Source organism: Telmatherina bonti (genome assembly GCF_933228915.1).
Source record: "Telmatherina bonti genome assembly, chromosome: 15".
NCBI lineage: Eukaryota > Metazoa > Chordata > Actinopteri > Atheriniformes > Telmatherinidae > Telmatherina > Telmatherina bonti.
In genome coordinates this window covers 32,027,736-32,040,478 of record NC_136613.1, presented here as the reverse complement: position 1 = coordinate 32,040,478, position 12,743 = coordinate 32,027,736, and the positions used below count along the sequence as shown (strand labels likewise).

The 12,743-nt window shown below is 40.3% G+C and overlaps 1 protein-coding gene across 2 annotated transcripts in view; it reads right to left on the bottom strand.

The window, feature by feature from the left end:
- Positions 1-12,743, bottom strand: part of slc4a3 (solute carrier family 4 member 3) — an 84,862-nt gene that overhangs the window by 9,642 nt on the left and 62,477 nt on the right. For both annotated transcript variants that reach the window (XM_079253761.1, XM_079253762.1), the window contains 12 exons: positions 8,339-8,522; positions 7,445-7,550; positions 7,058-7,242; positions 6,681-6,900; positions 4,332-4,547; positions 4,082-4,230; positions 3,018-3,212; positions 2,689-2,880; positions 2,294-2,383; positions 2,032-2,198; positions 1,653-1,906; positions 45-214 (listed from right to left, as the gene is read on the bottom strand). In XM_079253761.1, coding sequence (XP_079109887.1) covers positions 45-214; positions 1,653-1,906; positions 2,032-2,198; positions 2,294-2,383; positions 2,689-2,880; positions 3,018-3,212; positions 4,082-4,230; positions 4,332-4,547; positions 6,681-6,900; positions 7,058-7,242; positions 7,445-7,550; positions 8,339-8,522 — 2,128 coding nt within the window. The remainder of the gene's footprint in view (positions 1-44; positions 215-1,652; positions 1,907-2,031; positions 2,199-2,293; positions 2,384-2,688; positions 2,881-3,017; positions 3,213-4,081; positions 4,231-4,331; positions 4,548-6,680; positions 6,901-7,057; positions 7,243-7,444; positions 7,551-8,338; positions 8,523-12,743) is intronic.

The following is a 12,743-nucleotide window of genomic DNA, read 5'->3' as shown; positions in this document are numbered from 1 at the left end:
ACAGCAGGACCAAAGGCGTGTGAGCAGAGCGGCGTGTAACATACCTTGGTGACGTAGATGTGGTCAGGGTGGTGCTTGGCTGGAGTGACCATGAGGGTTATTCGTTCATACAGCTGGATACCCGTAAGAGAGGTGACCCCCATGTACAGGAAGATACCGAAGAGAACGGCCAGAGGGATGAGGCGTAACACGTCAGTCATCACGATGGACATACCTGGTGGCAGCGATGGATTAAAGCAGAGAAAATTCACACACTGTACACCCCAAATATATTAGCAGAATCCAAAATGTCACACTTCATTTTGAGTTGTGAAATATCTGATGTGAAAAACAACCATCTTTCCAAAGTGCTGCAGAGGCTGAGTCATGCCGCTAAAGTGCCACGCAGCACCCCCCCACTTCCTTTATCCCCCTGGAATTTCCAACAATTAAAGTCAACAAAAACAAATCCTCTGCTGCTCCAAAACTAAACAGAGTAAATAGTCCAGAGCTGGCTGGTAGTTTAGCTTGATGATTCATCACCTGATGGCTAAAATGTCAGCTAAAGACCACGACTATGCTCTGCTCCGCTTTACAGCCAGATATCAGGGTACCTGTCAATCCAATGGACACGACCCCAATTCTGCTGAATTTCCAGATTAAATTACTACTGCTAAGCGGATAAGTTATAAAAATTCACCCACATTTATTTGGCAGTGAAGTGGGACTCTGGCCAGTTGCTCTGTTTTGGAGCCCCAACTCATGAAGGATGAACTGCAAATCTTTGACACTTCTGCGTAGGCTTCACTTTTGTCTGAAGGAGGTTGGATGCTGCTTTTTGCTAGCTCTAAATAGGACTTAATTAGCTTTAGCAGTAAAGAGGAGCTAGTTAGTTAGCATGCAAATGTGCACAAACCCCGCCATGGACAAATTTTCTTGTTTTTACTATGAAATAACCAGGTTTATAGAACATAAAAGCCCACAACAACCTCTGCCCTGTTGCAGACGAAGCTTCTTGTGGAGTATGAATGGATCAGATCTGGATCGTTGCTTGTCAAAGAGTATGTAACAATCTTTAGTTAGCTCTAGCATTAAGGACAAGTTATCATTGTTATTAAAGAGGATATACTTATCTCTAACATCACACAGGACTTAGTTAGCTCTATGAGTAAAGAGGGGCTTTTTAACTCGAGCAGTAAGGGGGCAATGATAAGCTAAAGGATTGAAAAGGAGTATGAAATATTTAAATGTTGGCTAATCATTACTAGAACTTAGCTTAGGCTATATGAACATAAGCAAGAACTTTTTTTTTTTTTTTTATGCACGCAGCTTTCTGGTTTTTGTTTGTGGGGAATTTGGTGTCAATATTGTTCCAGCAAGATTTAATGACATGCAGGGTAGAAAAAGCATTATTATCAGCTATTATCTGACAATGATTTGGTGTTTTATTTGCTACAATATCAATGTTTTTTTTTGTATTTTTTTTTTTAACATACATCACTACACTCTGGTTTTTGATAAGTTCACAAGCCAGATCCTGCTCTCATTACTTTTGTTTAAAAAAAGAAGAAGAAACAAGTTATATTAGTCAATGCAGAATATATCAGTAGCTTTTCGTACATGGGATTTGAATGACATTCAGTGGACACATCGTAGCCCTTTTAGTCTCTTACCAACAAGCACAGCGACAAGAAGCCCAGTCACCCTCTGCTCTTTCACCTCCTGGATCATGGGCTTTTCTCCTGGAGCTGTTGCTTTGCTCATGACCGTGAGTGCATTGACATGAGTGACAGAGCGGACAGTGGCTGCAGTGAGCCACGGCAGGCCAAAGAGAGGGCAGACGGCACCAAGGACGACAATAAGTAGGAGATCCAGATGGAAACCGGAGCCTTTAATAAGACGACGTTCCTTTTTACTGCATATTAATCTGAAGATGTAGAGGAAAAATACTTTTTCAGAAATAAACTTCACTACATATAAATTACAAATCTAGTCAGTACATATATGCAAACTCTAGTGCATCATGGATGTAAGAAATAAAGGGGAACATACGAGGTGATTTGAGTTTCCATGAAAATGAGAATGAAGACAAGGAGGGCAGGAACAAAAGATGCTCCCATCATCCAGGTGGGAAATGGCTGCTTGTCACCAAATGGACTGATGAACCAGCCTCTCTTATCAGGAGATGTGACTGAAAAGCCTGACGGGACATTGAGTTTCTGAAAAGAAAAACAATTGTGTTCAAGTACGGAAAATGTATATTTATTTATTTATTTTTTTTAGAAAGGCATAAAGTTACTGATGGTAAAGTTACCTGTGTGTAAGTGTCAGTAATGGAATAATCCACCAAGACTGAAACTAAGATTGAGATGGGGATACCAAAGTCCCCAATTATTCTTCTGGCCTGAGAAAATTAAGAAAATAAATGTTAATTCATATAAAACGTCCCAGCACCAAAGGAAGGTTTAGTTTAGAACAAGACTTAAATAAACCAGAAAAACGTTCATTATTGGGTGAATAAAAAAATGTTTGAAAAATTGAATCCCACTTCCTGTTATGCAATATTAACAAAATTCTTACAAATAAGTGAGATTATTGGTGTTAAAATACTGAATCATTGGATGATTTTGCTTGTAAAAGCTGATATTCAATATTATCTTTGAACAAGATTGATCCACGCAGGGTCTTTAAATATCCGGGATACCGTACCTTGCCACCCAAAAAACGACTGTTTCTGAATTTCCTGAGGAAGAACGCAACAAAGAAAGTGCCCATCATGAGCACCAGAGACAAGAGAGCAGTGTTGGGCTGGTTGAAGACGGGAATGTCATGATTTTGAAAACCATTTGTTTCTGTGGAGTCTGTGGGGTACATCGCCATCAGTGGATGCTCCTTGAACACCTGGAAACAAGAGCAGGTTCAACTAAACCGGCTTCTTGTATGTGTCAAGGATTCAAACAAATTCTGCATTGTTAATAAACTTATGGATTTATTTTATATCATCTGCTGTGGAGGAGTGATAGAGCTGGTTAGTGTACCTTGATGAGCTTGGAGAAAGTTTCATAGATGAAGATGAGGGAGATGAGGAAAGCAAAAATCTCTTGGGTAAAAGGTGAAATGTAGCGGACCATGAAGCTGCCCTCTGCTGCCACAATCACCAGGACGATGAAGATGAGCCAGAAACCGATCCACACTCGACCAGTTAGGTACTCAAACTCATACGCCTGACAGAACTACAGAGAAAGATATATTAGTGGCGTGACCTAGAACAACCACAAATCCCAAAAAAAGTTGAGGTAATGTGTAAAATTTGTAAACCTCATCAAGCCATATTTTATTCCCAACGGAACATAAACTAAGACATTTTAACATTTAATAGAAAATATGAGCTCGTTTTGAATCTGATGGCAGCAACATGTCTGGAAAAAGTTAGAACAGGCTGAAATGTGACTGGTCGAAATAAACCAAAACTGGGGGAGCAACTCCAAGGAATCTTCCCGAAATCGCTGTCTGTGAACACAGTTCACCATGACAACCACAAATGCAGGTTAAAGCTTCATCATGCAAAGAAGACTCCAAATGGGGACAGGATCCACAAACACCATCATCTTCTCTGGACTAAAAGCTCATTTAAAATGGTCTGAAGCAAAGTGGGAACTTGTTCTGTGGTCTGATGGATGGAAATGTGAAACATCTGGAGCTTTAAGGAAACAGAAATCCAGCAATGGAGGTCCAGGTCTGTCTAGAATCCTGCATCACACCAGAATGGGACATTTCTCTCCTAAAACTCCAGCAGCTGCTCTCCTCACTTCCCAGATGTTTCCAGACAGATGTCAGAAGAAGAGGAAATGCTAACGATGCTAAACATCATCCTGGATCTACTTTTTCCAGACTTGTTGCTGCATCAGAAATGATAAATGATAAAATGTCTCAGTTTCACCATCTGATATGGTGTTATGTTATACTGGGAATAAAATGATGAGATTTATATTTTAATAAAATGATGAGATTTATATTTTACACACTGTCCCGACTATTTATTTGGAGTTGGTGTTGTAAAAGATGACCAAGTATCTATTGTACATTCCTCTATGATAAACACCTTATAGTAGGCTTCTTCAAACACTAGTAAGGGTCCCGAAAAGCCAATGATGAGGAGGGGCTGACCAGCAAGCAGAGAGAAAATAACCCCGAGTGTTGCTGTTGAAATAATGAGCTCAGTCACTCCCATCATGCCTTCTGTTTTCTCTCCTGTGTGGGCAAAGACAAAAGAAGTCACGATGACATTGGTTAGGCCATGAAAATGACACAATATCCAGTTTCCCTAATGTTGCTGAGAGGTTTAGCCTTACCCAGCAGGCCGCCGAAGGTAATAGTGGGTGACAGTGCAGCAAAATAGATGAAAATGACCGCAGCAATGCACTGCATGTCCACGGCATCCTTCAGATCGCTGACATATTGTGGGTAACGCCGGCGGATGTCATGGATCAGGCCTCCAAAGGGGATTCCTGAGCGTTTTAAGGGGTCCACCTCCTGGTCTCCTTCTTCCTCTTCTTCTGGATTAATATCTGAGAGGTATTGTTATCAACATTTTATGATGAAACTGTACCCAATCATAACAATAAAACATCCAAAACAGTTAAGACAGCAGCAGGCAGTGTATGTTTCTTACATTGACTCAAGAAGCCCCCTTCTCCTTTAGGCTTACAGGGTCCTGTTTGGCTCCTACCTCAGAAGGTAAACCTTCTTTCTCAGAAAGAAGCTTTGGGCCAGATGAAGTAACTGAATGAGGATTTGTCAAACAACTGGCAGATGCTATCCTAAAAAACGACCTTGAATTCTTTGAGAAACAGATGTCAACTCAGTTGATGAAGTCATCCTCCAGCTGGCTGGCTGTTACACTACTCTAATGTTTCATTTAAAGAATCCCTTATAGGCATTCTTCACGTCCACATTCCCCCTCAGGGAATCCCTAAAATCCCTCAGTTTAAAATTGTAGGACAGCTAAAGGCTAAATATGCAATTCAACAGGACAAATGTGATTTAATCTCAGTATAATACTGTAAGAAAAACCATAAACATTCGACCCACTTTATGTTTTTAGGGTTGGAGGGAGCAGAGTAACACAGTTGCCGTAAACTCTTAGTGAAGCTCTAATTCTTTGACAATCTCTCTGGTTATGGATGAACAACTGCTGCAGTTCATCCCAAAGTAAGTAAATTAGCTTGCCAAAACAATTTGTAATTGATAATTGATCATAAAATGTGAGTTGAAATAACCAGTATGGGCTGCTTGGTAAAAGTAAGTATTGCAAAGTATCCTAAATAATAACAATAATATATTTTATTTCTGGGCGCCTTTCAGAAAACTCAAGGTCACCTTCCAGCAAAGATACATAGAAATGAAGTAAAATACAATAAATAACAGCACAACAACAAGAATAGTGATATAAAACAGGACTTAAGGGACTTATTATTGGAAGGCTCATAGGGAGTAGCAGAGTCTGAAAAGTCTTGAGTTTAAATCTGAAGCCTGGAAGTGAGTTGACCAGGAAAGGGACCAGAGATTAGAAACCTTTGGAAGTTCCTGAATTTAAAAGTGTGGTTTTAAAGTCTAATTAGAAAAATGCTGAAATAAAGATAAAGCCAATCAAATTTAAATGTTCGCTAAAAGATGTTGATGTTCTTTTTTTTTTTTTTTTTTTTATCAATTCATATCAGTGATTGGTCACATGGAACAGCCATTTTTTGAACCTGAAAACACAAACTTTTGAAATTGGGTCCCAAGGTAAATGATGGGGGTCATCATAAACAATATTTGAAAACATAAATCCTCAGTTGCGCTGCACACCTGAGTTGTGGTTAGCACTTGCAGCAAACAGGTCGCTGGTTCGAGCCTCGTATGGAAGGAGAGCCGAACAGTGGCCTTTCTGTGTGGAGTGTGATTTTTCTCCTTGTGTATGCGTGGGTTCTCTCCAGGTACTCCAGGTCTCTCCCATCAACCAAAGACATGTTAGGTTAACTGGTTACTCTGAATCGTCCCTGGTCACCTGTCCAGGGTAAACCCGCCTCTTGCCCAGTGATTGCTGGGATAGGCTCCAGCTTCTCTGCACCTCTTAATTGGACAAGTGGTTAAGAAAATGACTGACTGACTGAAATCCTCAGTTAAATATGAAAACAAGCTATTTGAACATCCCATCAGTTTTGGTCCATGCGCTGTAGTTTGGTGAGGTCAGCTACATAGTTGGTGCTGTTGAGTTACTGTAATGGGGCAGTTCATGTCTAACCTGGTAAATGATTTTTCCTGCATTATTTCATTAAAGAAACACGAGGAAACACCACAGTGAAAATGATTTGTTCCTTTTTTTAAAAAAACAAAAAACAAAATAAAAAGGGTATACATTATTAGTTACCTAAACTTTGGTTTTATCAAAGGACAGGATGAGTCTCAGCAAGAATGCACCGGTTTGTAGAAAGAAGCAAGCGTAAAGCAAAAGCTATGCATGGTTTCAGCATGGGGTAGCAGGGGGCACGAGTGTGTGTGTGTGTGTGGGAAACAAGGAAAACAGCTTGGGGACCAAGGTCTTGGGCCACAATCTAATAATCGATCAGCCATAAAAAAGTGTTTGCTTCTCCATTTAAATAACAAAATAGTTGAACATAATTTTCACAAAGCAGCTTCTTTGTGTTTAGATAAAGTACCTTTGTTATCCGGCTCGGCTCCGAATACGGATTGGTGCTTCTTGCCTTCTCTCTCTTTTCTCTTGCGTAACAACTGTTTCTGGAAGTCAGCCACCGTCTTCAGGAGGTCTTTGCCCTCCACGTCTGAGGGTGGAATAACAATACTGCAGTCCAAGAACTCATTGATACCATTCAGGAGGTCCTGCCTGTCGTCAGCGAAGTAGGCTACCTCATGGAAGTTCTGCAACAAAACAGAACTGGTTGAGTGACTGAGAGTGGGAATGAGAACGTTACCATCCTAATTTCATCAATTCTAACCTTCATTTGAAAACATTGGAACAATCTATCTTGTTTCATCTTTGGCTTGATCCCTTAGAGCCATTCTGGCTTCAAAGTACCTTGTCAGACATGAGAGTAGCAAAGGAACGCCCAATCTCATGATAGTCCACGCTGGACTGACTGGGGCCGAGCAGGACAAAAAGAAACCGAACGGGGACGGGGACCTCAAGCACCGACTCCAGGAGGACTGCCTCACTCAGTCTGACGAAGGCCATGGCTGGCTGTTCCAGAAATTCAACACAGCCTTAAAAGAGGAGAGAAGAAGAAAATAATATATACAAATGTTATTAAGAAATGTGAGACTTGAACCCAAAGAAGACTATTAGTGGTGAGGATGACATGATTGTGCAACATGACGATTACTCTGAGTGGTTAAAAAAACAAAGTAAAGAAAAGAAAGAATCTAACCGATCCTCAAAGTGATCTCCTTTGTCCCCGAAGCTTACCCACTAAAACAATGACAGCTTCTGCGTCTTTGGGAATCTTGGCGAGCAGTTTCATGGATCTGGCTGCAGCTGGATGGCCCTCAGGAGGCAGAGGGTGGAGAGATTTCTTGGAGGAAGAACAGTGCAAAGATTACCCACTTTCCTGTCATGACCAACATGATGTTACACCAGAACTGTGCGTGAGACTAATAATGTGAATTTACTGTGGGAACCGTGGGAGAGATTGTATTAACAGTCCCATCCTAACGTCCCCACGCAGTTTGTTTAAACAGCACGAATGGTTCTTAGTGTTGGAAAAGATTTGTTTTCTTTAAGGCTGGTTTAAATTTGCCAACATTTTCCACCATGGGGAACATTAAGTTTTCACAGCTAACATATCAAGAAGCTTTAACTAGAAGCACCTGCTGGCTGACTAAGAACATAATTCAACACATGTGGCAGAGGGAGGCTCGCTGTCTCCGACTTCAAGAACTACCTACACGACTTCTGACCTCATGGATGGTGTTTCAAAGAACAATGTGAGTGCCACGGGCCTTACATCAGGAGTTTTAAGTAATCATACTCAAAATCTATGCTTACTGGCGATTCTTAAATCTCCAAGCAAGCCATAAACTAGAACAAGACATTCAGTCTTTTATCTCCGTCCATTTAGAGAGCTGAGTTCAATTACCCTGGTTTGCTCTTGTCAAAACCAGTTTATCACCATCGTGGGTTTTGTCAAAACAGAAAGTGTGCCGCACTGCCTGCAGTGCTTCAACTGCATCACAACCTTTCATCACTCCAAGCCCATATTTTTAGGGTTCTGTCAGGAACCTTTCAGATTACAAAAATGAGATGCAGAATCTCCAGAGCTAATCTTCCACCACACAGAGTTTTTTAGAAGTGTAACCTTACAAAGAGGCTGACAAACACGTCCTGTTTGGGATCGTACACGCCCTCTTTAATATAATGGTGCTCTTCGGTCTCTTCAGCCACCAGTGGCAGGCTGGTGTCTTGGACGTGGTTGTGATTGAAGCTGCCGTGCAGACTGGCAGATGAGTGGTGGCGATGAAAGCGATGCTTCAGATCACTCGGATGGCTACATGAAAACCAAACAAAATACAAGCTTTAATAAGAGCACAAAGCCATCCAAGTTTTCATGTGTTTTCATGATAATAGGGCAGCATTAGCATAAATGTAAATATTAACCCTGATGGCAGCAGGTCTTAGGGCACGCTCACATCAGCCTTTTTGATTCAAAACCAAGTCTGTTTGCTTGGAAAGTCTGCTTCATTTGGGGAAATGTGAATATTATATTATATTATATTATATTGTGATGCTAAACTAAATTATATCAGACTGTGCAGAATCACACAACTTATTTTTAATTTCCTACTCCCATGTTTTAACCTTCATGACCAACTTGATGTGTATTACCTAAATGTGTATTACTATAAAGCCCTAACTGCATGGCAACTGTTTTCTATACTGTGGAAAACAGCATGAGAACCAGTTTCTGTTTGACATAAAAACTTGTTTGTGTGTTTCCTCAGAGTGTCTGGGACCAATAAAGTTTGTTGAATTGAATTGAATTGAATTGAATAGTAACTCATTGATAATAACATAATAATATTTTCTTGTGTCACAAAGCTCTCAGTTGAGCCACAGTTTTCCATATAAACATAATTAAAAACAACAAGGTTACTAACCAGGGATCAAATTTTTAAGCTTTTGTACATTTAACACCATCTCTTCTGAGACAGAAGTATTTAGTGTATTTCAGCAGTTTCATTACATCACTGTAAGTTTCAACGATGACATCCCCATGAGGTCCACATGGTCCTGTAAGCCTGAGCTACAAATTGGAAATGCTGCGAGACAAAAGAAAGAGGTGTTGCACTGAAGTCAACTGTGCTTAAAATGTCTCCAAAGATTTAATAAAAAGCTCTGAGTAAAAGATTAGATCAATTTTAGCAGCAGCTCTCTGCATTTCTTTCCACATCGTAAATTTGATCCCTCGAGCTGGTGATGACGTTAATGACAAGGTTTTGTTTTTTTCCCCAGTGGCATGCTGGGAATTTATGTGGAAAGCCAGTAAAAGATGAACGAAAGCACGATGACCAGCTGTTGAGGATGTCCGCTAGGCTGCTTCTTTACATGCATCTGTTGTGCCTCTTTGTGAGAACAATCCATCCTTTGCATGCCAGCATTTAAGTACAGCAAACTGTGCATTGAGCCAATGCACAATTCCTTTGAGTCAGGTGTTTTGAAGCAGGGATATATGGAAAACCTGCAGGACTGTGGCCCTTGAAGACCAGAGTTGGACATCCCTGTGCTAAAGGTTTGCACGTACTAAAACTCACTGCACATGCAAAAGAAAAGAAAGTACAAACTGATTCACTAACAGCGCACACCTTGAGTTGGGCTTTTCAAAGGTGCAAAATCTGCATCCAGTCAGAGTGTCTAAGTCAATGAATATGCAATATAGGGTGTTCACATGCCAGTGTGCACAGAAAATTATTAACTGCAAGTGATCTATCAAACCCGAGAGCAATTTTGTTCATGGAAACATCACCTATATTCAACACGTTTCAAAAGGATGAGCAAACAGTCTGTGTGTATAATTGTGTACATGGCTGTGGTGATTGTCACAATAAGGACACGTCGAAACAAAGCAATGAGATGCAGAGAACATGTTCATCAACCACATCTAAATATTTTTGGGATGAACCAGGAAACAATCATCAAAACACATTGCTTATCCCTTATTACCATTTTGGAGCTTATGGAAGAACTTAGGATAGATTTGAAGAGGAGTCACGCATACCTGCAAATAACATATATTGTGTGTTTTTTTTAATGTGTTTTTCAAGACTTAAATGTTATGTGTCACCAGATGGTCACGGTTGTTAGGTTTCCACACACCTGGCAGTCATTTACTAAGGCCAAACAAGTTTCTTCTTTTTTTTCAGAAGCTGGATTTCTTAGAACAATAAGGGTAAATTAAAGCTGCTAGTGGCATCCGTCAGGTCCAGGCCTCAAGCCAAAATCTACCCCTCGTCACAATGCAACGTGTTATTATGCACATTTCAGTCTAATTCATTTTAACATGCAAGTCCAGATTGGCAAGAAATAATCAAGCATTTTCACAAACTCCTTTATTCATTTTGTATTGATCCTCTCAGATCAGCCTCTGCCAGAAACAAGCGAACATAGAAAGCTCCGCCCTCTGTCCTGCCTCCGGGCTGCATCTGATTGGTCAACTGCTAGGAGTACTTATACTGAACAGTGAAGGCAAGTGTGGCTTTCTTCTCGGGAACGTACAAAACCTTGAGAAGATGGCCAATCACTGAGTCCCTCCTCTGGGGCATCACGAAAATTACAAAGTAGAAAAAACTCTCAAACCGATTGTTTCTGTCACCATAGGAACCGAACGTAGAGAGTGCTGGAAAACTCAAACATGCATTTAGGTGATAAAAAAATGGCACCACTCATATGTCTGATGAGTATTCAACACTACAGTGTTTCACTATAAAACTGTAGAAAGCTGAAAAAACTAGAAATAGCATAATAGAGCCCCTTTAAGAACCAAACAAATATGAGTTAATTTTGGTGCAGATCGCATGTATTTCTATGAAGATATGAGTAAAATCATTTCATGGCAAGTAGCCTTTTTCCAAGAGTTGCCACAGTAACATGGTTTCTTTTATAAAAAAAAAAAAAAGAAAAAAAGATTTGAACAGCATCTGGTCCCCAGCTTGTCATGAAGCTTCCTGCCGAATGTGAAGTCAATCACATGAATCCCCACGGACAAGTTTGTTTAAATACGCTCAAAGTGAAAAGTGGTAAAAAAAATGGCCGTAAATGCCAAGATGGCAGACACCCTGTTGGTGTTTGCTTGACTTTTTTGCTTGTCTTGGTGTGTTACACGTGTGTGCCGAATTTTCTTATCCTACATCAAAGGTGTTCCAGACCCAATTCATATGTTGGTTTCTGTTTAGTCTAGGGGGCGCTGTAGAGGCATTTTTGCATTGAAATGCATGCGCACCATAGAATACTAAAATGTTCACAACTTTTCATGGGAGCTAAGGAGGTCAAATTCTGTGTGAGTTGTGCTTAGAACGAGAACGAGAATAGACATTTGGATAATAATAATAATAATTGCAGGGTAATGCTAAATATCTTGGGTCAGTGTATAATTTTTTTTTTTTTAAATTTTTTAAAAGTCTTTTGTTCTCCAGTTGCAAGCTGGAGTTTTCTTTCTTTTTTCAAGATGACAGTACATATTCCCTACGCCCTCATCTTTTTTTTTTTTTATCATTGTAATCCAATTTTTCATTTCTTCACCTTATTATGTCTTCATACCTTCTTTTTACTTTATGGCCTGTTCACATTGTTTTACTGACGCATTAACCTTTTCATGAATTTGCTCCCATACAGCATTTATTTGTGAGTTAGATTTCTTGCTGTAGGTCATGTTTTCTCTCCAAACTCACCATGCTGCAAACCACGAAATATGCAAAACCCTCATTTAAATAGGGTGTCACACATGTTTGCTCTTGGCACCCATTTATGCAATCACTCTTAGTAAATCACCCACAAACTGTGGTTCCGCCCCACATGCAAAAGTCTGGATTGCACATGCAAATTAATACTCACAAATTGGGACCTTAGTACATCTGGCCCAGTATGTGAAGGGCATGGGGTTGGTAAGTGCATGTTCCTGAGTAGCTGTGCAAGCAACGATGAATACTTTTGGCTGTCCATGTATCAACACATACTACTTAAGCTCCCTTACTCCAGTCCTTGAGGGCTGGTGTCTGGCAGGTTTTTGTTGTTTCCCTGCAAATCAAATGGATCCAACAGATTCTAGTCACCAATGCATTCATTTTGGTCAGGTGTGTTGGAGCATGGAGACAACAAAAACCTGCAGGATACTGACCCTTGAGTACTAGGGTCTGATATCTGTGTGCTAAAGAATCATTCTACTACTTTTAAAGCTAGCCAATGATGCACCATGTATCTCGCCATAACTTACAGAATATGATGCGTCTCTTAAGTCATCACAAGATTGCTCATAATATTTCGTATTTGTTCAGACAAAACACAACTTCCAAATATCTGGAGAGATAAGTTTTCTCAGAGCTGAAAGACCAAATCAGGAGCGCATTCTGATCATGATTTAGTACCACAGTAGTATAGCTGTTAAAAAATAAGGCTAGTTCCTGGATGGGAGGCTCTTATTTACCCACTTGGGTCTGCCCATAGTGCCACCATCAGACCCGACCCAAACAGATCAGTCACAGGAAGCTTTGTCTCC